The sequence below is a fragment of the Corythoichthys intestinalis genome, chromosome 13 (genome assembly GCF_030265065.1).
Source record: "Corythoichthys intestinalis isolate RoL2023-P3 chromosome 13, ASM3026506v1, whole genome shotgun sequence".
Lineage (NCBI taxonomy): Eukaryota > Metazoa > Chordata > Actinopteri > Syngnathiformes > Syngnathidae > Corythoichthys > Corythoichthys intestinalis.
Genome location: NC_080407.1, coordinates 11,411,003 through 11,438,620, shown reverse-complemented (window position 1 = coordinate 11,438,620; position 27,618 = coordinate 11,411,003). Strand labels below are relative to the sequence as shown.

General features: G+C 39.3%; 1 protein-coding gene across 1 annotated transcript in view; it reads left to right on the top strand.

Annotated features, from left to right (window-relative positions):
- The window catches only part of snd1 (staphylococcal nuclease and tudor domain containing 1), a 317,379-nt gene that overhangs the window by 62,123 nt on the left and 227,638 nt on the right, over window positions 1–27,618 (top strand). The window contains exons 12-14 of the mRNA XM_057854783.1: window positions 12,466–12,566; window positions 15,918–16,028; window positions 16,882–16,954. Coding sequence (XP_057710766.1) covers window positions 12,466–12,566; window positions 15,918–16,028; window positions 16,882–16,954 — 285 coding nt within the window. The remainder of the gene's footprint in view (window positions 1–12,465; window positions 12,567–15,917; window positions 16,029–16,881; window positions 16,955–27,618) is intronic.

The following is a 27,618-nucleotide window of genomic DNA, read 5'->3' as shown; positions in this document are numbered from 1 at the left end:
ACGGGCGGTAATTAGTTTTTTAAATTAATCACGTTAAAACATTTGACGCGATTAACGCACATGCCCGACTCGAACAGATTAAAATGACAGCACAGTGCAATTTCAACTTGTTACTTGTGTTTTTTGGAGTTTTGTCGCCCTCTGCTGGTGCTTGGGTGCGACTGATTTTATGGGCTTAAACACCCATGAGCATTGTGTAATTATTGACATCAACAATGGCGGGCTTCTAGTTTATTTTTTGATTGAAAATTTTACAAATTTTATTATAACGAAAACATTAAGAGGGGTTTTAATATAAAATTTCTATAACTTGTACTAACATTTATCTTTTAAGAACTACAAGTCTTTCTATCCATGGATCGCTTTAACAGAATGTTAATAATGTTAATGCCATTTGTTGATTTATTGTTATAATAAACAAATACAGTACTTATGTACCGTATTTTGAATATATATATATCCATCTTGTGTTTTATCTTTCCATTCCAACAATCATTTACAGAAAAGTATGGCATATTTTAGAGAAGGTTTGAATTGCGATTAATTACGATTAATTAATTTTTAAGCTGGAATTTACTTGATTAAAAATTTTAATCGTTTGACAGCCCTAATTTTTACATTTAGGCACTCCTGCAATCGTCACACCTTTTCTGTGACAAACTGACCCCGGCCCCTCATTAGAGAGTTATGTGGCCCTCACAGGAAAAACTTTGGGGACCCCTGTTCTAGGGTTCTTTTTTACCGCTGAGTATTCTGCGCTGAACTCTTGGCGTCATCTTTGGTGGACGGCCACTTCTTGGGAGAGAAGCAACAGTGCCAAATTCTCCATTTGTAGACAACTTCTCTGACTGTTGATTGATGACCATCCAGAATTTTAGAGATGGTTTTGTATCCTTTCACAGCTTGATACAAACCTTTGACCGAGCCATGATGCACATCAGACAATGCTTCTCATCAAGACAATTCTTACCCGGTGTGTGTTTTATAGTGGGTAGGGTAGCTTTAAACCACTCATCAGTTACTGGGCACACACCTGACTGGTGTTGTTTGGTAAAAATTGGTTTCGATTGCTCTTTAATTCTCCTTAGCCAGAGGGTTCACTTACTTTATTTTTCGCCCTTTTGTCATCGCTTGTATGCTATCCTGATCAAAATATGAAAACCTATCAATGTTTGGGTGCTTTTAGATAAAGCAGACAGTTCTTACATCTGTGTGATTTTGACAAAGATCAGATCACATTTGTGGTGATTTAATGCAGAAATGTGAGACATTCCAAAAGGTTCAGATACCTTTTCATAACAGACTCCGGCGCCGTAAGGTCAAAATCACATTAGTCTGCTACGTCGTAATCCATGGACCTACCTGTATTTGTTTCGATTAACCCATTGGCTGCCATTGACAGCGCTAGACGTCAAATCATTTGTAAACGAGCAGGCAAAATAACAGCATTATAATAGTTACTGTTGTGTAATTATTATTTGCTTGTCTGAAGTGCTTTTGGTCTACAAAATCCTGCAAAATGAACAGCCAGAACAACACATTTTCATGTATAAGTGCAAAAAAATAGAAGCTTTATGAAGGTGGCAGCCTCCTCTGCGGCCTTGGCAACAGGGAAAGAATTAGTCTGGATTAAACCATCACTCGCCTGCTTTTGGGAGCGTGTTTATTTTCCGGCGTACCGACTTCACCCCCGGAGGCTTTCATGTTCATCTGCGCTACCTTGACCTACTTGGGAGTTGCGTCGGGCGGAGGTGGGTGCAAGAGCACACCGCTCTGCATTTTGGGGAGTTTAGTCGACCCACTTGCTGTCACGCTGTCTCTTATGCACTAGAGAAGCATGAGTAGGCGGAGAGCAGAAATCTATTTTTATAGACAAAGATAATTAGCTTTGACCTATTGGTGTACATTGAGAGTCACCTTCTGAGACGCAAAGTCTACATCGAGTACAACATCTTGTCCAGTCACAAGGTTGACTTGGCACATTTCCGCAGTTGGTTGCATTACCTGACTTAAGCTCAGAGTGCGGCACTGAGAAAACAAGCTCTCCAGGACATTACTCAGCATTAAAGCATGAGTAGCGGCGCAAAAATTTCAGCCGTACAAAGCGCCACTCGCTCGCCATTAAAGCTGCTATTCATCACCCCCGTAAGGAAAACGCGGTGATTTTCATCTCTTATCAGTAACGTGTCATTTGCATATACACATTTCCTTTGAGCAATGTGGGGCCTAGGTTTGATTTCGGATGATGATTAGTGTATTTCATGGGAGCGGGGTGGGAGGCAAAAATCATAAAAAGCATTGTTTCATAGTGTAGTTGAACCCAAGGGCTTAGGTTTGGTCTCAACATTGGTAGGGACGCTATAACAGCATAACCTGCATGTACAGTTTTGGGAGGGGATGGGACATTAATACGACCAAACAGATTGGGTTCTTTTCTCAAAAATACAGTGCCCTCCATAATTATTGACACCCCTGGTTAAGATGTGCTTTTTAGCTTCTAATCATTTTTTTAAAATTCAAACAATATGGGACCTTAATGGGAAAAAAAGAGGAAAAATCCAACCTTCAATACAAGTGCAAATATTCAGTGGGGGAAAAAATCCCACATAAAGAAATAATTATTTGACATCAAATAATGTGTGTCACAATTATTAGCACCCCTGGTGTTAATACTTTGTCTTTGTCTGGAGGTCTGGGGACTGAGATGGCCATGGGAGGAGCTTGATTTTGTGTCTGGTGAACCATTTCTGTGTAGATTTGGCCATATGTTTAGGGTCATTGTCTTGCTGAAAGACCCAGTGACGGCCCATCTTCAGCTTTCGGGCAGAGGGCAACAGATTTTGATTTAAAATGTCCAGCTGATGCTGTGGGGCTGTTTCGCTTCCAAAGGCCCTGGGAACCTTGTTAGGGTGTATGGCATCATGAGTGCTTTGATATATCAGGACATTTTAGGCAAGGCAAGGCAAGGCAAGGCAAGGCAAGGAAGATTTATTTATGTAGCACAATTCAACACAAGGCAGTTCACAAAGTGTTTTACATCACATGAAGATCATAAAAATCACATTTAAATCAATACAACGTAAAAACCAGGACAATCAAAATAGGAAATAAAATTATACATAAAAATCTCATTTAATAACAAATAGAATAAAAATAAATAAAAATAAAACAAAAACTACTAAATAATAATTGAAATCAGCAATGGACATAAACACATGATCTCTTTGTTTATTTTATTGTAAATCAAAATCTGTTGGCCTCTGCCCGAAAGCTGAAGATGGGTCGTCACTGGGTCTTTCAGCAAGACAATGACCCTAAACATATGGCCAAATCTACACAGAAATGGTTCACCAGACACAAAATCAAGCTCCTCCCATGGCCATCTCAGTCCCCAGACCTTGTTTTGTTGGCAAAAGGGGGTTGTACAAAATATTAACACCAGGGGTGCTAATAATTGTGACACACATTATTTGATGTCAAATAATTATTTCTTTATGTGGGATTTTTTCCCCACTGAATAAATGCACTTGTATTGAAGGTTGGATTTAAATCTTTTTTTCCCATTAAGGTCCCGTATTATTTGAATTAAAAAAAAAATATTAGAAGCTAAAAAACACATCTTAACCAGCGGTGCCAATAATTATGGAGGGCACTGTAGCTGGTTCCTACGTAAAAATGAAAAAAGTTATAGGAAAATTATTTTCATGGGAGAAAGTCATTTTTCAAAATGCTTGCTTCATGTATAGGAAATTAACAGTGGTTGTGTTTTTGTTTTGCTTTTTTGGGGGGGTAACAAAATGGCATCGGCTGCAAATGAAAATATTTTTTTAATGATGTGGAAAATACATAATACATAATTAATATATACCGTATTGGCCCAAATATAAGAGTGTTTTTTGCATTGAAATAAGACTGAAAAAGTGGAAGTCGTCTTATAGTCGGGGTCTGGACATTGTACCCATTCGCGACACTAGATGGCGCCAGATATCATTGAAGCGAATGATGAACTTGAGTAATGTTCTGTCATTTCAGATCTCCGCTACTCTCAAGTTTAACCAGTTTGCATTGTTTAATTTAATTGCACTGTTTTTCCTTATTCAGATTTGTTTCAAGACTGCAGTTACAGTTCGACCTCACTTTGATGGTTAACGCAGTTATTGGTTTATTTACATTTCAAAAACCAGAAGCCATTCATTTACGAAACTTTAGTTTACATATTTAAATGGCCATATATTAAGATTTGAATGAGGCAAAATAACATGCTTTTTCTCTCAAATATATTGTTATAATAATTTGTTTCAGATGTACTGTAATTATTTTGTGTATAAAAATTTGGTGTTCAAAAAGTCTTTTTTTTTTTCCCAAACTTGAGTCTTGAAAAAGTGGGGTTTGTCTTATAATCAGGGCCGTCTTATATTCGGGCCAATACGGTAATTAGTGAATAAATGCACAAAATGCACAGTTGAATTAACATTAACAGTAGAAAAAGTACAGGAAGACTCGTCTCTAAGCAGCTTTTTACTCGAGTTTTACAGGTTAACAAGTTCACTCAGTTTTGTTATGCTAACTCTAATGCAGGTCGGACTTTCAGTTGCAAAATTAGTGGTGTGTTCCCAACCTTCACAACATTGACATCTTTTTACGTTACTTAACTCCCAAACACATATGAATACGTTCTATTTTTAATTGTTTCAGTGTCCCAAAACTGCATTTATACGTCTATACGTTTTTTTTTCTTTCTTTTTTTTGACAAGAGGCATCTCTAGGTTCTGATGCAACTTCGCTAAAATGCACAACGCTGAAAACCCATTTTAAAGCAATAAAACTGGTCACAGGAGGGCAATAGAGCATTTGGTAAGAACTCCTCTATGACCAAGAAAGGAAGTGAGGTAAAGAGAAATAGAAAACAGAAGTTGGAGGGACCTTGTGTAAAAGGAAGCGTGAGGAAAATGTGGAGAACGATCGAAAACAAAAGGCAAACAACACTGGAGGACTGTTTTGGAAAGAAAAAGACACACTCGTCAAAGAAAAAAAAAAAAAAAAAAAAACTTATTTTCCACTCTAATTTGGAAATAAATTCTTTAAAAATCAAACAATGTGATTTTGTTTTGTTTTTTTCCACATTGTCTCTCATGGTTGAAGTTTACCCATGTTGACAATTACAGGCCTCTCTAATCTTTTCAAGTAGGAGAACTTGCAAAATTGGTGGTTGACTAAATACTTATTTGCCCCAGTGTATGTCCTTACCATTCCTATGTAAACCTACGCCCTTGGTTGAACCACCAAAGTGGACCACTTGTTGTTTTGGATTTATCCAAAAACTTAGCAGCTCTACTGAAGGTGATTCAAGTAGCATTTTTATAAATATGGATGTGATGTATCCCTAGCTCGTCTGAAACAGCTGCGTTTGCATGGTGACATAATCCCAAAAAGCTCCATTTGGCTAACATCATAAGTAGTGCTTGTTGTGTATACTTGGGTCTCAGCCTCAACAGCAGAAGTAGCATATAAAAAAATTCCAATGGAGAATGTTGCATTAAGCCACTTATCAGACTTGAGCACATTCGGATAATCCTGCGGGCTCAAAAGTGGCTCCTGTTATGTGCAGATGCTCGCGCGTTAGTACCGTTGCCGCTATGTGTGCGAATATGGAGGAAAGATGAATTTGGAGAAATGCTTGAAGTACTAACATCGCGTTTATTGAGATAACATCGCAATTGGGTGCCAAGTTTCAACGTACCTTATCATTTCTGCTTTGGTTTTCTCACTCTCATCTTGAATTCTGTCCATGCGGACAAGGATGTTATTTATCGGGATGATTCAATGAATTAAATGAACAAAATTTGAGTCAAGTTCTTGAATCAAGTGATTTTCTTGGCGCATTTTTTTGGCTTTGCGCTTCTTAGCATTTTTTTTTCCCACCAACTCCCTCACACGAATCAAGTGATTGCAGGTACATTTTTTTGGCATCCAATCATTTTTGATTAGTCAGACTCTAAGACTGTGCAGGTATAATTTATTACCTGTTTTTGAATTCTGTTTTACAGGCAACTAGCTTACAAATGTGCTTCTGCTAGATTTTGGCCGTTATATTTGTCTTTTAGCACGTCTCACAACTTTTTATCTCCGCCACCCCCACCCTTTTAATCGCCTCATTATATGCATATCTCATTAGAATATTTTTTTCTTTTCAATTACACATGCCCGGCCACGCGCGGCAGTTTAAACTCCGAATGCGAGCACGGAAAACGGCGCGGAAAGCTTTTGTTTTAATCGCATCGCATTTTAATACGAACGTCATGAAAGCACGTGTCGTGCTTGGGTTACGAGACATTAGGGGCGAGCGAGGTTAAATGAATTTATGACGTGACAATAAGACGGGCCTGTTTGCATGATTTTACAATGCCTGCCAGTCTGGGTGTGTTTTTCAACACACAAAAACTAAATGATGTTATTCAATAACCTGAGGACTTGACAGGATTTTATTATTGGTGAAAGCGGAGTATTCCACAGGCGACTTTTATTTGTTCACCCCCCACATTTTTTTTTTTTTTTTTTTAAATACCTTGCACGCCATCAGCCAAGATCCAAAGTTCAGTATAATGAGTTCATTACTGCGGCATGAGCTGCCGTGCGCCACTGAAGAGAGATTTCATTAGTGACACCACAATGGAACTTATTACCAGAAAAAAAAAACATTCTAAAAAAATAATAACAGTAAATTAAACACTGCTTGACACTTTCAAGTTGATTTCTTCATTACGATTTCACCAATAGATACTGTATTACTATCGTATTGAAACGCCTCTTTGGATACATTTCCTTTCACTGTTTTTCCTCTGATTACATATTTTGGGTCCTGTATGTCAGAATATTAACATGATGTCAAGTGAAAAAATTAGGACACCCTATGAAATATTCAGTTCTTTATTAAGAAATGTTCCCATATCAATGTCTGATCTTTCTTTTCCAGAGAACACAGAAAAACATGTGATTTAATTGTCGGTAAACAACAAAAATTAACATTTTTTACTCATTGAACCAAATTTATCAACAAAAATGTATATTCTAACTCAGGGGTCCCCAACCTTTTTTGCATTACGGACAGGTGTTATTTGGGTCTTTTTTTTTCACGGACCGGTGTTCTGACAAATTTTGCAACCCATCAAAAATTGCAACGATGCGGTTCTGCGCATGCGCGTAACTTTAAACATAGCCGCAAAATGCGCAAATGCAGCGATTCCAAAGTAAACACTACAAACTTTCTTGAAAGAAAGGAATATTAACTTACTTTTGATCATGGAAGGACTTGTAGAAAAGTTCTTCTCAGATTCATCCTGCCATGTAAGCTTCACACAACAGCTGCACACCGCGCTCACCATTAACGACTTCGCCTTGTCGTTAAACATTAATTAAGAAGCCCGCTTCACAAAGATACGATGTTGGAAATTGTTGCAAGGTTTTCAACGCTCTTGTCGCGATGTCAGGATATTCCAGAATGACTTTAATCCAGAACCTCGGTAGAGTTGTTGTCTCAAATGTACGTTTAATAAGGTCGCCGTCATTTGCGATCTCTGTTTATTCACAAACGGGTCACGAATCCACTCCTTCGCAGTTCGTGGGTCTTCGAGGTTGTAGGCTCGTCAGGTGCCCTTTTCACCGTAAAAATTTTTCTAAAGACGTCTGTTTTCCTGTTATCTTCGCTCGTGTGGGGGCTAATTATTTCCGGGAACAAATGTGCTGCGCCGCGGCCTAGTAATACGCTATTATCGAGGACAAGCCCACATAGATATATTATACACACAAACAAGATGTACTGCTAGCAGTCCAATCAATGGACTTCTATGACAACATTGTAATCTATCCCGTAATATTATATCTAGAGTAGACAGAGATATTGGTGCGTTAAGCAGGTTAATTCGGCCAGAATGCGGTCGTTATTAAGTTATTCTTTTTCTTTGCGGCCCGGTCTCAAAGGCGCCACGGACCGGTACTGGTCTGTGGCCCGGCAGATGGGGACCCCTGTTCTAACTGAAGAAAAAAGTTAGGACACCCTACCACCTAGCTAGGGTGGGGGCGGGCCGTATCTGGCCTGCGGGCGGTAGTTTGGGGACCCCTGCTTTAAACAGTGACTGACTGTTGAAGCGGGAGAGAACACCATGGTGAGACCAAAGGATCTGTCTGAGGCCTTCAAAAAGAAGATTGTTGACGCTTATGAGTAGGGCTGCAGCTATCGAATATTTTAGTAGTCGATTAATCGATGGACTACTTCATTCGAATAATGGAGTAATCGGATAAGGAACATGAAAATTGAAAATACCTGAGCTGAGCCTCAAATGGTGTATATATATTAAGAGGATCTATGTATCGGTGCGAATCGGTGCGGCGTCTGCAGTGATGCGGACTCTGCACCGGTCCGTAGTGATGAAGAAGGAGCTGAGCCGAAAGGCAAAGCTCTCGATTTACCAGTCGATCTACGTTCCTACCCTCACCTATGGTCACGAGCTTTGGGTCGTGACCGAAAGAACAAGATCCCGGATACAAGCGGCCGAAATGAGTTTCCTCCGCAGGGTGTCCGGGCTCTCCCTTAGAGATAGGGTGAGAAGCTCGGTCATCCGGGAGGGCCTCGGCGTCGAGCCGCTACTCCTCCACGTAGAGAGGAGCCAGCTGAGGTGGCTCGGGCATCTGGTTCGGATGCCTCCCGGACGCCTCCCTGGAGAGGTGTTCCGGGCATGTCCCACCGGCGGGAGGCCCAGGGGACGACCCAGGACACGCTGGAGAGACTATGTCTCTCGGCTGGCCTGGGAATGCCTTGGGATCCCGCCGGAGGAGCTGGTTGAAGTGGCTGGGGAGAGGGAAGTCTGGGCTTCCCTGTTAAAGCTGCTGCCCCCGCGACCCAACCCCGGAACAAGCGGAAGATAATGGATGGATGGATGGATGGATCTATGTACAACAAAAGAACAATTGGCTAACTTGCATAGAAAAAGTCTGCTAGCTTAAATGCTATAAAATGCTAACGTTTTTTTGTTTTGTTTTGTTTTTTAACAATGCTCTTAACAAATGGTTCAGAAACATATTCCCACAAAAAAACTGCTAAAAATACCTATAAACTAAATTATGAATGCATTAAAAAAACATTAGCTCAAACAAAAACTTCGTGTACGCTGGTCTTAACAGGGAGCAGTTGGATTCAGCCATGTGAAAAGAGCCAGACCAGAGGGCAGTGTATTCACCCTAATCAATAAAACTAAATGCAAACAATTTCAAAATAAACCTTTACAACACCACTTTAATTAAACGAATACTCGAAGCAACAAACATTAATTCGAATATTTTTTTCGAATCGAATACTCAAGTTAATTGATTAATCATTGCAGCACTACTTATGAGTAGGGATGGGAATTGATAAGATTTTTACGATTCAGATTCCATTATCGATATTGCTTAACGATTTAATTCTTTGTCGATTCCGTTATCTATTCTAATTTGGACTAACGGACTGTATGAGGTTCTGGGTTCAATATGTTTTATGGTTCATTCGCCTCGGGGTGTCTGTAAGAACACAAGGAGCGGAGAGTGGAGTTGGTCTTTGGCACTTTTAAACCAACTTGGCAACAGGCACAACTATATACCGGCAATGGCACTTGATATGACAATCGCTCAATAAGCAGATGAGAGGATGCGCAGAAAGATGTTGATGTATTTGTATGTGTGTGGAAGAAGACTGGAATGTGTGGGTATACAGTGGGGCAAATAAGTATTCAGTTAACCACCAACTGTGCAAGTTTTCCTACTTGAAAAGATTAGATAGGCCTGTAATTGTCAACATGGGTAAACCTCAACCATGAGAGACAAATTGTGGGGAAAAAAAATACAGAAAATCACGTTGTTTGATTTTTAAACAATTTATTTCCAAATTAGAGTAGAAAATAAGTATTTGGTCACCTACAAACAAGCAAGATTTCTGGCTGTCAAAGAGGTCTAACGAGGCTCCAATCGTTACCTATATTAATGGCACCAGTTGTAACTCATTATGGGTATAAAAGACACCTGTCCACAACCTCAGTCAGTCACACTACAAACTCCTTTGGCCAAGACCAAAGAGCTGTCGAAGGACACCAGAGACAAAATTGTAGACCTGCACCAGGCTGGGAGGACTGAATCGGCAATAGGTAAAATGCTTGGTGTAAAGAATTCAACTGTGGGAGCAATTATTAGAAAACGGAAGACATACAAGACTACTGATAACCTCCCTCGATCTGCGGCTCCATGTATTTTTTTATAATGAATAAATAGAATTCTAAATTAAAAATGATTAAAAGCAAATATGAGTGCCCTGAAAGGGGTTAAACTTGACCAATTACTGTGCAATAGCTGAAAGGTAATTGCCAAACTCGTACGTTGGCATGGTTGACTCTTTGGACTTTGCAAAAATGGCAATTGTGTATCGCATCCAACCCTGGCGTCCCCCTGCTGCAAGCGTTGGACTTGTAGCGCCTAGCGAAAGCTCCCCTCGCGAGTCATGTGACAAAAGTGTATCTCCAGGGTGTTTGTATTGGTCTCCAGGGAGTTGTGTGGAGAACAACGCCGAGTCATGCGGGTTCTTCAGCGTGTTTGTGTGTCCACACACATCCGCAGTCATCCTCTTGGGAGGTCTGCGCTCATGCCTGACATGATGCACACTGACTGGAGTGACCTTGAGAACCACACAAGTCAAATCAAACACGCATACACACAGACAACAATTACGATGAATTAACGCTTTCAGAGCCGTTGATGATGATCGACTGTGAATTTACAGTGGTATAAAAAAGTATCTGAACGTTTTGGATTTTCTCACGTTTCTGCATAAAATCACCGTCAAATGTGATCTGATCGTTGTCAAAATCACATAGATGAAAAAAGATTCTGCTTTAACTCAAATCACCCAAACATTTTTAGGTTTTCATATTTTGTTGAGGATAGTATGCAAATAATGACAGAAAGGGTAAGTGAGCCACCACATTTAAGATTTTGTGTCCAACCCGCCCCCCCCCTCTCTCTTTGGCTTCAACCAGACGCTTCCTATTGCTGCACATCGATCAGGAATAATCTTGGCCTATTTTCTCTACAAAACTGCTGTAGTTCAGTCAGATCCCTGGGATGTCCGGCATGAGTCGCTGTCTTTAAATCATGCCACAGCATCTAAATGTGGGGTTCAAGTCTTGACTTTGACTTGGCCACTCAAGAATGTGTATTTTGTTGGATCATTGTCTTGTTGCAGCATCCATCCTATTTTTAGCTTCAACTGTATGACAGACGGCCTCAGGGTTTCCTGCAAAACATCCTGATAAACTTTTGAATTCATTCTTCCATTAATGATTGCAAGTTGTCCAGGCCCTGAGGTAGCAAAACAGCCCCAAATCGTGATCCTCCCTCCACAATGCTTCATGGTAGGGATGAGGTGTTAATGTTGGTGAGAGGTTCCATAATACCTCCAAAACAGTTACTCCCAAACAGTTTAACTTTGGTTTCATCAGTTTCATCTTTTGTGGAGTGTCCAAGTTCCTTCTTGCGAACAAATAAACGAGCAACAATGTTTTTTTTTTTTTTTTAAGACAGCAGTGGCTTCCTCCATAGAGTCCTCCAATGAACACCATTCATGGCCACAGTTTTACATATAGTTGATTTCTGCACAGAGCTTTTGGACTGTGCCAGCGATTCCTGTAAGTCTTTAGCAGACACTTTTTCTTTTTCTTTATTCTGTTCTGAACTCTTGCCTTCATCTTTGGTGGATGGCCACTCCTTGGGAGAGAAGCAACAGTGCCAAACTCTCTCCATTTGTAGATAACCTCTCTGAATGTCGATTGATGAACATCCAGACTTTTAGAGATGTTTTTGTATTCTTAACTAGCTTTATACAAATCAACAACCCGTGATCGCAGGTATTCAGACAGCTCTTTTGACCAAGCCATGATTCACATCAGACAATGCATCTCATCAAGACATTTCTGACCAAGTGTGTGTTTTATAGTGGGCAGTGCAGCTTTAAACCACTCATCAGTGATTAGATACACACCTGACTTAAAATGTTTGGTTAAAAATTGGTTTCAATTGCTCTTTAAGTCTTCTTAGGCAGATGGTTCACTTACTTATTTCGCCCACCCATCTGTCATTGTTTGCATGCTATCCTCATTAAAATATGAAAACCTAAATGTTTAGTTTGTTTTAGTTAAAGCACAAACTGTATTTTCATCTGTGTGGTTTTGACAAAGATCCGATTGCATTTGATGGTGATTTTATGCAGAAATGTGGGAAATTCCAAAAGGTTGATACTTTTTCATACCACTGTAAGTCTGTAATTGAGTTTTTCATAGATAGATGTTCCATCGGAGTGGATTGGATGGGTATTGGCGTCAGTGGCATTCAATGAGATAAAGTTGGGTATTTTTTCACTTGATATTTCATTTGGGTGTATTTCTTTAGGTCAACGTGACAGTGGACTACATCAGAGCAGCCACTGGAGCCGGCGAAAGCACACCAGCCTTCTCAGAGCGCACCTGTGCCACGGTCACCATTGGTGGCATGTGAGTAACCCGCAGCCGGCTATTTGCGCACCCAAGATTTATCTTGTGTGATGATACCTTTACGAGTAGATAAATATGCTTTTTTTTTTTTTTTTTTTTTTTAAAGTATTGTATTTTTCGCCCTATAGGCGCACCTAAAAGCCTTCAATTTTCTCAAAAGAACACATTGCGCCTTATATATGGATCAATATTAGTTAATCATGGCATGACAATTTACTTTAGCACAGCTCCACCGATTGGAAGCATTACACAATCCCAACCACCACTACAACTACTACTACTACTGCGCCTTATAATGCAATGCTGTGCTAGATATGAAGAGTTTTAAAATAGGCCATTCATTGAAGATGCACTTTTGTAATCCAATGTGCCTTATAGTGTGGAAAGTACGGTAGATCATAGACTTCATAATGCATTGACGGGTCACATTGGTCATGCACTGTGCCTCGCATTCAAGTTGGGGGCCGCCCACATCAAGAGGAGCTATTCACAAACACGCACGCAGCGATCTAAATGTTGGATGTCTCTTGAAAAAGTACGAAAGCTGTACCGCATACAAATAGGAAAGGTTGTCTCAGGAGTGATTTGTTCGAGGATTCAAGGTAATTATTGTATTTTTCGTACCATGCACACATTTTGAAACGTGAAAAAAATCAATGGGTGAAATTAGCCGTTACTGCATTGGCTTCATCGTTCGCAATATTTACTTAAAATAAATGGTAGCTTCACGTTTTTTTTTTGCGTTCAACCAAGAATCGAGACTGTTTTACGTCCATATCTATAAGGAATTCAGGGATTTATGCATTTATTCACAAGAATTTTCACCGGAAAAGATGTTTACATCAGGCGGCCGCTAGCAACATTCACTAACAGACTAGCATTGTACTTCAATATATTTACGTAAAATAGATGCTTACTGCACGTTTTTTGGCTTCTAACCGGGAATCAAAACTGGTTTACGTCCATAACTATAAAGAATTCGGGGATTTAACCATTTATTCACAAGAATTTTCACCAGAAAAGCTCAGTTTACATCAGGCGGCCACTAGCTACATTTACTACCAGGCTAGCAATGTACTTCGACATATTTACGTAAAATAAATGTTAACTGCAGGTTTTTATTTATTTATTTATTTTTTTTCAACTAAGAATTGAGACTGTTTTACCTCCATATCTATGAAAAATTCGGGGATTTAAGCATTTATTAACAAGATCTTTCACCCGAAAAGCTCAGTTTACATCAGGCGGCCGCTAGCTACATTTACTAACAAACTAGCATTGTACCTCGACGTATTTACATAAAATAAATGCTAACTGCAGGTTTTGTTTTTTTTTTTGCTTTCAACCAAGAATTGAGACTGTTATACGTCCATATCTATGAAGAATTTGGGGATTTCAGCATTTATTTGCAAGAATTTTCACCGGAAAAGCTCAGTTTACATCAGGCGGTCGCTAGCTACATTCACTAATAGACTAGCATTGTACTTCGACATATTTACGTAAAATAAATGCTAACTGCACATTTTTTTCTGTCTTCCAACCAAGAATCGAGACTGGTTTACGTCCATATCTATATAGAATTTGGGGATATAAGTATTTATTCACAAGAATTTTCACCGGAAAAGCTCAGTTTACATCAGGCGGCCACTAGCTACATTTACTACCAGAATAGCATTGTACTTCGATATTTTTACGTGAAATAAATGTAACTGCACGTTTTTTTTGCTTTCAACCAAGAATCGAGACTAGTTTACGCCCATACCTATGAAGAATTCGTGGATTTCAGCATTTATTCATGAGAATTTTCACCGGAAAAGCTCTGTATATACTGTGTCAGGCGGCGGCTAGCTACATTTACTACCAGAATAGCATTGTACTTCGATATTTTTACGTGAAATAAATGTAACTGCACGTTTTTTTTTGCTTTCAACCAAGAATCGAGACTAGTTTACGCCCATACCTATGAAGAATTCGTGGATTTCAGCATTTATTCATGAGAATTTTCACCGGAAAAGCTCTGTATATACTGTGTCAGGCGGCGGCTAGCTACATTTACTACCAGACTAGCATTGTACTTTGACATATTTACGTAAAATAAATGCTAATTGCACATTTTTTTGGCTTTTAACCAAGAATCGAGTCAGTTTTACATCCATATCTACAAAGAATTCAGGGATTTAAGCATTTATTTACAATAATTTTTAACGAAAAAAGCTCTCTGTGATTCCCCTCGGTCAGCTTTTGACGGCCTCACCAAAAATGCAGGCCCCCTATTTATCGGCCCCGCGCCCCGTGACCCGTCAATACATTATGAAGTTTATGGGTAGATATAGTGGCAGCATTATGTTAACCATTGAATTGACCCTTGTAATCAAGGGCGTAGGTTTTCATAGGGACGGTAGGGACATAATACTACCAACTTATCAGGAAGCTCAAATTGTCCCCACCAACTTTTAAGCAACCTTATTTGCATTATGTAATGAGTTCAGTTTTATACTGTAGGTCATTTAGATTGTCTTCCCATATGTTGCAAGGATAGAATTGACCCTACCATTATTGAATGAATTACTTTCATTATGTTCAGACTTACATTAACCATTTTCACTTACTGAATGTGCAGGTCCATTTTTTTTTCTCCTCAAACACAAGTTTGATTGGCTGATGACTAGAACCCCTACATTTATACAATTTCGACAGAAATACATGTCAACATGCTGTCTCCTCCACCACCTTTGAAGAGGAGGTATATTAGAATTTTTTTTTCGGCCAGCAGCAGCCACTGTTAGTAATGTAAAAAGACGTCAATGTTGTGGAGGTGGGGGGGAACACGACACTAATTTTGCTACTGAAAGTCCGACCTGCATCAGAGTTGGCATAACATTAAACCGTGTGAATTTGCTAACATGTAAAACTCAAATAGAAAGCTGCTTAGAGAAGTGTCTTCCTGTTGGTTTTCTACTGTTAACGTTAATTCAACTGTGCTTTTTCTAAAATGTTTATTTTCAGCTTATGCACATTTTTTTAAATCTCACCCCCCCCCCCCCCAAAAAAAAAAACACAACCACTGTAAATTTCCTTTATATGACACAAGCATTTTGAAAGATGATTTTCGCCCATGAAAATAATTTTAACTTTTCATTTTATTTTTTTTTCTTAACGTAGGAACCAGCTATTATTGAGAAATGTACACAATGTGTTTGGTCGTATTAATGTCCCGTCCCCAGAAAAAATGTACATGCAGGTTATGCTGTTATGGCGTCCCTACCAATGTTAACCAAACCAAACCTATGCCTTTGCTTGTAATGTACTTGTTTTGACTTTCAAAATGTCTCTACACCTTTTCACCCACAGTAACATCGCAGAGGCTCTAGTCAGCAAAGGCCTGGCCACGGTTATCAGATACAGACAGGACGACGACCAGCGCTCCTCGCACTACGACGAGCTGCTAGCCGCAGAGGCACGGTGAGTAACAAACCTTCAACCTGCACTTTCTGTCACAAATCCATCCCGTAAATAATTTCAGCGTTATGTGTCACCTTGATCGTCCCGACTGAGAATAGAATTGACTTTAACCTTGAGGGTTTATTTTTCCCTTCCAAAATGATTTTTCAATTTTTTTATTTTAGTGGCACGTCACAACTTATCATTTTTTTTGTTATTTCCCCGGGAAACGTTTGCTACATTTAGACACACATACACACACTCGTGTGCCCGAACGGTGGCTCCCTTTATACAGCTGCTATGAATATAATTATATGGAGGTGCAGTAGGGAGATTTAGTGCAAGCTTTATTACTGTGCCATAGATTAAGATCTGGCCATAGGTAGGTAGAGCAGATGCAGCTTCCTTTTATAGTCCTCACTCTTTGCTGCTACTGCTGCTGCTGTTTTCCCATTTTCTCTCTCTTCTCACACCTTGCTTTTCTGTCCTTCTTTGGCCTTCCCTTTTCCCACTCCTGCGCTCCCTTAATCTCTCCCTCCCCCTGGAGGGGTCTTATTAGAGCTGATGAGAGGTTTCTGTCTTTAGGCTCGCTTGTATTTTTAGTGCCTTCAAGGAACCTCCCTTCCTCCCACTCTCCCTCCCGGCGATTAAATGCCTATATGCATGGTACTGTAGGAGCAAAAGCGCTAGACTGCTATCGTTCTCCCGCTCGGCGCGGCTTTTTATAGCACCCGCCATTATTGTTAAAGCTCGACAGTGAGACTGCCATTTTGAGACTGCAGCAATTTTGCCAAAATGGTGGTTTAAGAAAGTAGACGTTTTAGAAAACTGCTGTCGTTTGGACATTTCGCGTCATGTTTTTCTTTGATTGCAGGGCCATCAAGAACGGGAAGGGGCTGCACAGTAAGAAGGAGGTTCCCATTCACAGAGTGGCAGACATTTCTGGGGTAGGTCATCCTATACAACTTCACAGGGAATGTGTCATTCATACAAGACACAAGTTTGTCATTAACTCCCAATACATTGCTGTGGAAGGCAAGAGTAATTAATGCTCGCCCTTTAACAGCAGCAAAATACCAACCAATGTTCCCACTAATTTTTCATGTGTCTGAGCCGACACACAAGCTCCCTAAGCATACTGAGGGCCACTGTGAGCAACATCAGATGTGTACGCTGTTGCCACACAACTGTATCAAAACCTTGGATCATAGCAAGTTATATGGCTTATTAAAAGAATCCAGCTTAAAATGTAAATGGCAAAAATGGCGTTGTTCATGAGATGTATACAGTCCCTGACAAGTCTTGTCGCTTATTCATTTTGTAGAAACAATTGCTAATAACCTGACTTTTAATTAGTCAGTTGGTTTCAGAAAGGGCTCATATGAAAGCTAAGACCCTCCCAAATTATGTTGAACGTACAAAAATACATTTGTTTCACTGAAAAAAGATTTATCATTTAATGAAGACATAAAGGTCAAATTTTGGAAAGACAAAAGTTTTGTCGCCTACAGAAAGTAGTTTGAAAATTGAACAAAAAATGTACTTCAAATTAAGCCTGAACGATATATCGTTTCAACATCGCCATCGCGATGTGCGATAGTCCCATCGAAAGGACATGCGATAGTTTTTTACATTTTTTTTTTTTCCAATCCACAAACCTTTGTTCTGCTTTATTCGCTCGCACAGCCTCCCTCATCCCGTTTCCCAGCTCTCAGTCACTGCGGCACTTGCTTATTAAAGTTAACGATGGCTATGATCTGGCCAAAGAAGCCGGCATCACACAGCAGCAATCTGTCAATCATCGTTGGGTGTCTGTGGGGGGGTGGGGGGGTGGGGGGGGCGTTCGAGACATATAAAATAAACGCCAAAAGTGATTGAGGAATTTGTAATTTCTTCGTGTCACTCCAAGTGTCACAGCCATGTTAGGTAGACAGAAGCATTTAATAAAGCCAAGCATTTTTCAACTACAGTACTTTATTCTTGTTTGAAAATGATTTGGTGGGACGGTTATGTTTAAAACTGATCATAATTATTACATTTGAAGTGCTTAAAAAGAATTTATTAAAATATAGATATGTATATATGTACATTTTTTAAAATCATACTTTGGGGGCAAAAAAGTGAGAAAAAACATGTCTTATATGTATCTCTTTCCAGTACTTGATCTGAATAAATACATGGGGGGAGGGTATGCGCTACTTCGCGGTTTTTCACTTACCACGGCGGGTACTAGTCCCTGTTAACCGCGAAAAACGACGGAATACTGTACACTGTGGTCATGATGAGTCATCCAAAGTCTTTACAAACAGCTATTCAAGTCATCTAGTAAAAATTTCTTTAAAAAAAAAAAAAATAAATATATATATATATATATATATATATATATATATATGTATACAGTATATTTTTTTAATATCGCAATATATCGCAAACCCCCAAAAAATCGCAGCAATAGTTTTTTTTCCAATATTGTTCAGGCCTACTTGAAATACAAAAATATGTTACATAACATAAGTGAATAAAGTAGTGGTGCTGTGAGATCTAAATTTATAATTTTGTATGACTTCCATGCGGTTCGGCAAGGATTCATACAATTTATTGATGAATTCATCAGGAACATCAGAGAAAGCAGTCTTGCATGCCTCCCAGAGTTCATTAACATTCTTGGGTTTCATCTTCCATGCTTCCTCTTTCATCCTACCCCAGACATGCTCAATGATGTTCATGTCTGGTGACTAAGCTGGCCAGTCCTGGAGGATCTTGAGCTTTTTCTACTGCAGCAGAGCTCCACGAAACCTGGTCACCTGAAGTCCCTGTGTCAACCAGAACAGTCTGTCGAATTCTGTCTAGAAATAGCCTCCATGGTCTAATCAGTGGCCAGAAACCAGCATTAAACAAAAGACAGTTAAAAAACCGTGTGGCATTTGCCAAGGCCCATAGCCTGTCAAAAGGATGGACGCTGGAAAAGTGGCAATAGGTGAATTTTTCAGAGGAATCTTTGAATAATTACATTGAATTACAACACAGTCACCGCAAATGTTGCAGGAGACCTACTGGAGCCCGTATGGATCCGAGATTCACACAGAAAGCAGTGAAGTTTGGTGGTGGCAAAATCATGGTCTGGGGTTACATCCAGTATGGGGTGTGCGAGAGATGGTCTGAAAATATCAACAAATCTTAGCTGCCTCTTACATTTCTAACCATAAAAAGGGACAATTTCTGCAGCAGGATGGTGCTCCATCGCATACTTCAATCTTTACCTCAAAATTCCTCAAGGCAAAGAAGATCAAGATCCTCCAGGACTGGCCAGCACAGTCACCAGACATGAACATCATTGAGCATGTCTGGGGTAGGATGAAAGAGGAAGCATGGAAGACGAAACCCAAGAATTTGAACTCCCATGAACTCTGGGAGGCATGCAAGACTGCTTTCTTTGATGTTCCTGATGACTTCATCAATAAATTGTACGAATCATTGCTGAACCGCATGGATGCAGTCCTTCAAGCCCATGGAAGTCGTACAAAATATTAAATTTGGATCTCACAGCACCGCTACCTCATTAGCTTATGTTATGTAACATATTTTTGTATTTAAAGTACATTTTTCGTTCAATTTTCACACTACTTTCTGTAGGCAATACTTTTGTCTTGCCAAAATTTGACCTTTATGTCATGGGTGTATATCAAACTCCCACATTAAAACTGTTCAGACAGTCAGGACACTCAAGATTCCTGTACTGTCAATGCTAACTGGCTGCGTAGCGTACAGTGGTTTAAAAAAGTATCTAAAACTTTTGGAATTTCTCACATTTCTGCATCACAATATTAAATGTGATCTGACATTTGTCAAAATCTCACAGATGAAAAAACAGTGCCTGCTTTAACTAAAACCACCCATTTATAGGTTTTTATATTTTAATGTGGATAATATGCAAACAATAGCAGAAGGAGAAAAAATAGGTGAACCATCACATTTAATATCTTGTGGCTCCCACTTTGGCAGCAGTAACTTCAACCAGATGTTTCCTCTAGCAGCAGATCAGTCTGCACATCAATTAGGACTAATCTTGGCCCGTTCTTCTATACAAAACTGCTGTAGTTCAGTCATATTCCTGGGATGTCTGACATGAATCGCTGTCTTTAGGTCATGCCACAGCATCTCAATGGGGTTCAAGTCTGGACTTTGACTTGGCCACTCCAGAACGTGTATTTTGTTCTTCTGAAACCATTCTGAAGTTGATTCATTTCTGTGTTTTGGATCATTGTCTTGTTGCAGCATCTATCCTCTTTTTTTAGCTTCAACTGTCTGACAGACTGCCTCACCTTTTCCTGCAAAACATCCTGATAAACTTTTAAATTCATTCTTCCATTAATGATTGCAAGTTGTCCAGGCCCTGAAAGAGCAAAACAGCCCCAAATCAAGATGCTCCTCCACCATGTGTCAAGTTTTTCCTCTGCACATGACGTTGTGTGTTTCTCCCAAACAATTCACCTTTGGTTTCATCAGTCCACAAAATATTTTGCCAAAACCTCTGTGGAGTGTCCAAGTGCTTCCTTCCTTCAAACATTTGATGGTGATTTTATGCAGAAATGTGAGAAACTCCAAAAGGTTCAGATACTTTTTCATACCACTGTGAGGGAAGTCAACTCGTCATATTATTGGATAGACAACTGTTGCAAAATGTTACAAAAAACAATTTGTTGATCTAACTAGATTTATCAATTCTAAAATTAGATATTCATTCTGTAACTGCAAAAATTGGCAGTGGGATGTTGCTTCAGTAAGTCAGCTTCGTTTTCTCCGCACCCACCCAGATCATAGACCTTACAACTATATACAACCGTGGTGTAGTAACCCACCAATAGGAGTCTCGCGTTGCTGTATTGAACGCACCAATAGGAGTGTCACACTGTCACATCACTGCAATACTGACAGAAGTCCTAGTGACGCTGCAATACTTCCTGTTGAATTTTGTGCGCTGCATAGATTGTCTTGTACGCGGAGTACGTGAAAGCAGTGCACGATTGCACATGCGTGCAGCTTAGAGGGAACATTGCCTCCAACCTTTCACCCATCTTTAGGTCAAAATACAGTGTTTCATAGTCAACACAAACCTGTACCTCTTTATTAAAATTCACAGTTACTCAAGTGGCCATTATGCCGTGACACGTGTCGACGAGGCAACCCTTATGCATTTTAATGAAGCACTTTAATAGTCCAGGCCGCCAAAGACTCTAAATTGAACTTTGGGAACATTAGCGCCTCATTGTCTCTGTCACTTGAGCGCTCTTGTACATCGCGCTCGCGGCCACTCGAGAGACATTTGGGCAAATTAATTAGGCTCTCGTCTTTTTGTATAAGTTTGGCTACTTCAGCGGTGTTTTTGGCATATTTATTCAGAGCAAACTTGTAGTCCTTTGCAAATGACACGGCGGGTAATGGCGATGCTGACTGTGCGAGAACAGAGTCTTAAACCGCTAAACTAAGTCGATGTGCGGGGAGTAATTGCGCTGCTCAATAATTCATTTGTTTTAACAAATGGAAGACCAAAGCAATATACAGTGGTACCTTGACTATCTTAAATTGCAATCACTCATAGGCGGAGTTTGACTTTTGGGGCGGGGGGGGGGGGTCGATGACCCCAAAACGCAGTGTCAGCAATAAAATTAACTTACAAGAATATTTATAATAATAAGTTGACAATGAGCGTTTTTTGTTTCACATCATTCTTGAGGGGAATACTTTTCTCCAAGATCGTCATCCATTGAATTTGGTACGCCCGCCGGTGTCGTGCCAATGTAGTTACCCCAGTCAAAAATTGTATCCCCTGGGCGGAGCCATATGGAGTTACATTTGTGTCTTTATTATTCAATCAAAAAAAAGTTGCTTCAATCAAAAAAAAAATGTTTGAATGCAAAAATACATTTGAAACTCAAAAAAACTAAAAAAAAAAAAAAAAAAAAAAATGCATGTGAAAACTATTTTTCTTTTATATATATATATATATATATATATTTTTATAATTGAAGCAACTTTTTGATTGAAGTAATTTTCATTTGTGTTTGGTCCACATTTTCATTCAATCAAAAATTAATTTGCTTAAAAAATATCGATTTTCAAAAATAAAAATCACTTCAATCAAAAAAAAAGAAATTCTATCAGAGAAGTTTTTGAATGCGAAAAAATATTTGAGATTGAAAAATTTGCATTTGAACACTTAATTTTTCATTGAAAAAGTTTTCTTTGATTGAAGCAATCCTTTTTGTGTTTGGGCCATATTATGATTAGGACATTTGTGTCTAAATCATTAACCCCCCCCCCCAAAAAAAAGTTGTTTCAATCAAAAAAATATATACAGTATATTCTCATATCAAACAAAATAAAAAAACATTTTTAAAAATATTTTTTTCGCTACTATATGCATATATATATTTTCAATTATATGGAAAGCAAATGGCTGTCTAAGGTGCTTGAAAAATAATTTTGACCCATTATAAAAATGTTTTGTTCATTTCATTCATTTTTGTTGCAGTTTTATTGCTATACAACTTTTATATAGATAAAGGAAAGTCAATTACATGCAATGACACTTTTCGGCCACCAGGGGCCCCCTGGCCCCCCCTCAAGATCCGCTTATGCAATCACTTATTGGTCAAGTTCCAGTTAGTGTTGTGCAATATGAAGTGGAAAAAAACGCCATGATTTTATATCACGATAGCGATAGGTGACAAAATGTAACCATTATGGGCACTTTCACATTAGACCAAGAGGACTAGTGTCTGGTTGGAGAGCTATTTTGCAACAAAACTTTCAAATTACTTGTTGAACTTCGTTTCCCATAGCTCACTGACAGCTACCCTATTAGCGAGTACCGGGAGACGAGGCAAAATAAAAGTTTACAATCATCTGCAGCGCAACGATGCGACACCAAACGGGATTTTACAGATCACGCCAATACAAAGCTCCGACAGAAGTCAACAGTTGCCATTATATACGTTTTAATTGTAAAAAACTTAACTGGGCAGGCACTCCTACTTAGAATATAAAACTAACATTCAACCAAATACACGAACGCAGAACAGTTAATACAAGATTAATACAACATACTGCATCTATTTGTACACGTATAACCCAATATAAAACAGAAGACACATGAGGGACATTAACAGGAGATAAACTTACAGAAAGGTGTACGGAGCACTATAAACGTCTCTTAGAACTACTCCTTATTGTAGTCTGTAACTGCCTGTTCTCTTGCCAAACCCAGTAGATGGCGGTAATGCCCCATAATACAAGGGGTTAACTGTACTCTTCTCCCGCACCTACTAGTAGGAGCCACGTCAACGCAGGCAAGCGCTGCCCCCGAGCGGCCGGAGGGATTCTCTTCAAATTGGTCCCGTGAAAAATCATAAAAACCGGACATTTTCATGAATTTATAAAACCCGGCCGGATGACGAGGACACGACGTGAAAGGTGGACATGTCCGGGCAAAAGAGGACGTTTGGTCACCCGAAGTTATTTGTTTGTTACAGGGCTCCGGAGTGGCTAAGCTAGCGTGAGTCAATGGCAACATTATAGCATGCCAATAAAAAAAAAAAAAAAAAACGATACAGATCTACGAACAGATCCAACACAGTCAAATAAATTCAAAACACATATCATTGTTTCAAAACACCCATACAGCCTAAACAATGTCACACCAAACTGCTGTAATTCATTTCAGCCTGCAGGACTATTTTTTTTTTTTTTTTTTTAGATGCGTAATACGACCTTAATAAAGAGAAGTGCTTCGGTCACTCGTTTGCACGCTGTATTCGAGGAAGGTAAAAAGTCGGACTTTTCGCGCTCGGAGGGTACCAGTTGCGACCTTAAACCATTTCAATGTAAACAGCCCAGATGGCTGATCGCCACAAGTTGTTTTTTAGCAAACATGACTTCTCATAAGCGATCAAATAGCGGATGCGTACTAGTGATATTTTTCCAGATCAGAGGTAGGAAACTAGGGGTGCACGATATCCATTTTTTGAAACCGATATCGATAACTTCCTGCTCCTCAAAGCCGATATCGATAACCGATAATAAATATATAATTTTTTAAATGTATATTCACCCTGGTTTTTGAACACCTGGAGGTTTAAAAAAAATAATAATGGTGGATTCAACATAGATCTGTCTTTGATCTCACCAGAATTTTCATAATGACATTATTATAATGAACAAAACGGACAAGAACAGTCTTGACATCAAATAAAGTGTCAATATTTATGTTTTCAAATAAATATAATTTGAGTCAGTCACAATCAGTTAGTCAATATAATTGAAGATGTGTTTCCTGAACAATGAGCACTGAACTAAAACATAAACCCAACAGGTATTGTGCTTTGTCATCAGATAAAAATATTTGGTGCTACAGGAGACCGTTGTGGTCTTGGTCCATGAAACAACTTTCTTAACCTGGGAGACAGGTTAGGACAGCAAGCCTATCAGTAACCAAAAGGCCTCTCAATAACTTACTAACTTATAACTAACACTGTAAACATATATATATATATATATATATATATATATATATATATGCATGTATATATATATATGCATATACAGTGCTTTGCAAAAGTATTCGGCCCCCTTGAATCTTGCAACCTTTCGCCACATTTCAGACTTCAAACATAAAGATATGAAATTTAATTTTTTTGTCAAGAATCAACAACAAGTGGGACACAATCGTGAAGTGGAACAACATTTATTGGATAATTTAAACTTTTTTTAATATAAAATAAAAATAATATTTATAATAATAATAATAAATAAAATAAAAAACTGAAAAGTGGGGCGTGCAATATTATTCGGCCCCTTTACTTTCAGTGCAGCAAACTCACTCCAGAAGTTCAGTGAGGATCTCTGAATGATCCAATGTTGTCCTAAATGACCGATGATGATAAATAGAATCCACCTGTGTGTAATCAAGTCTCCGTATAAATGCACCTGCTCAGTGATAGTCTCAGGGTTCTGTTTAAAGTGCAGAGAGCATTATGAAAACCAAGGAACACACCAGGCAGGTCCGAGATACTGTTGTGGAGAAGTTTAAAGCCGGATTTGGATACAAAAAGATTTCCCAAGCTTTAAACATCTCAAGGAGCACTGTGCAAGCCATCATATTGAAATGGAAGGAGCATCAGACCACTGCAAATCTACCAAGACCCGGCCGTCCTTCCAAACTTTCTTCTCAAACAAGGAGAAAACTGATCAGAGATGCAGCCAAGAGGCCCATGATCACTCTGGATGAACTGCAGAGATCTACAGCTGAGGTGGGAGAGTCTGTCCATAGGACAAGAATCAGTCGTACACTGCACAAATCTGGCCTTTATGGAAGAGTGGCAAGAAGAAAGCCATTTCTCAAAGATATCCATAAAAAGTCTCGTTTAAAGTTTGCCACAAGCCACCTGGGAGACACACCAAACATGTGGAAGAAGGTTCTCTGTTCAGATGAAACCAAAATTGAACTTTTTGGCCACAATGCAAAACGATATGTTTGGCGTAAAAGCTAACATGGTGGTGGCAGCATCATGGTTTGGGCCTGCTTTTCTTCAGCAGGGACAGGGAAGATGGTTAAAATTGACGGGAAGATGGATGCAGCCAAATACAGGAACATTCTGGAAGAAAACCTGTTGGTATCTGCACAAGACCTGAGACTGGGACGGAGATTTATCTTCCAACAGGACAATGATCCAAAACATAGAGCCAAATCTACAATGGAATGGTTAAAAAATAAACGTATCCAGGTGTTAGAATGGCCAAGTCAAAGTCCAGACCTGAATCCAATCGAGAATCTGTGGAAAGAGCTGAAGACTGCTGTTCACAAACACTCTCCATCCAACCTCACTGAGCTCGAGCTGTTTTGCAAGGAAGAATGGGCAAGAATGTCAGTCTCACGATGTGCAAAACTGATAGAAACATACCCCAAGCGACTTGCAGCTGTAATTGGAGCAAAAGGTGGCGCTACAAAGTATTAACGCAAGGGGGCCGAATAATATTGCACGCCCCACTTTTCAGTTTTTTATTTGTTAAAAAAGTTTAAATTATCCAATAAATTTTGTTCCACTTCACAACTGTGTCCCACTTGTTGTTGATTCTTGACAAAAAAGTAAAATTTTATATCTTTATGTTTGAAGCCTGAAATGTGGCGAAAGGTTGCAAGATTCAAGGGGGCCGAACCCTAACCTTGCAAGGCACTGTATACATATATAGTAAGGTTTATCACTCATTCCTCATAACAAAAATATGGTAGAACAAAATGGATTATTGGCTTGCCTTATAATAAATATAAACGGCAGTGAGAGAACCCATATTCAATAAAGTATGAGGTTTATTCTCTGCATAGTATAAAATCCTACCAAGCATGCTGACAGGACTAACGTTACACGACAACTATTATATGTATGTATAGCATCGCACACTAGCTTGAGCTACTAGCCTTAAGCATTGGCTGGCTTCTATAACACAGCAACTTATGAAGTTATGTACATATGACCCTTCACCACCGAAGTAAACATATATTGCACATCCATATGTTATAATAAACATAAATACTTAGACATATATTTCCGAGGCGGAAACGTAAGTAACAGAAAGCATTCACCATTGTCAATGCTAACGCTAGACAGCACTGTGTAAAGTGAATGAGTTTGTGGGCCAAATTATAGATGCAGCGAATTATTCTGACCGGCAGGTGGCAGCAATGCCCCGCAAATGGTCAACTGATTTCCCAGCCAGCAAGCACAGTTCATACTGTATTATCGGTCCTATTAATTATGTTATTGGATTTATTGGGATGACGTCATAATTCCTATTATCGGACCGATATTTATCGGACCAATAATTATCGTGCACCAGTATTGGAAACTCTGACTTCCAACCTTCCTCGAAAGCAGCATCAGTCTGCTGAGTTAACTGACGGCCGGCAACATGCCGAAATGAGCATTTGGAGGCAGTGGAAACATACAGAAGAAATGGGCAAAGGAAAGTTTCCACAAATTCCCTATGAAGAATGAGGAACAATATAAACTGGTCACTTGCTGCTGGCTACAACATAAAAAATCACCGGTGGAAAAAAAAAACCCGATGTAATATCAGTCCGACCTGCTCCTGTGCAGAGCTTCTGGATTACAATTGTTTCTGTTCATACTGCAATTATTGACATGCAATGGTAGGTTTTAATAACTTTATCCTGAAAACATAGCCAACACTATTGACAGTGTTAGTGTGAAAGCTCTCTGACATTTTTCCCATCACACTTTATTTTTGAATTGACATTAAACAGACCTGTCGCTATGGTGTTATCAAGTATAACATTGGTATATCAACCAATTGCTGGATTTTAATTTGAAAAAGCATAGGCAAATGTTAACGAGCATCTTAATATAAAAGACAAAAATAGTAACCAGTTCAAGTCCCCTTTCCTTTTTTTCCTATCTTAACGCACCCACACACAGAGATTTACTCTCTCCCTATACGTCAGCTTAGAGATTGTATATATGTGGAGTGGGAGGCGTCTGCAAATAGAGCAGGCATGCTTTGTGCACGCCGAACGTGTAAGACTCAGTGGAGGGTA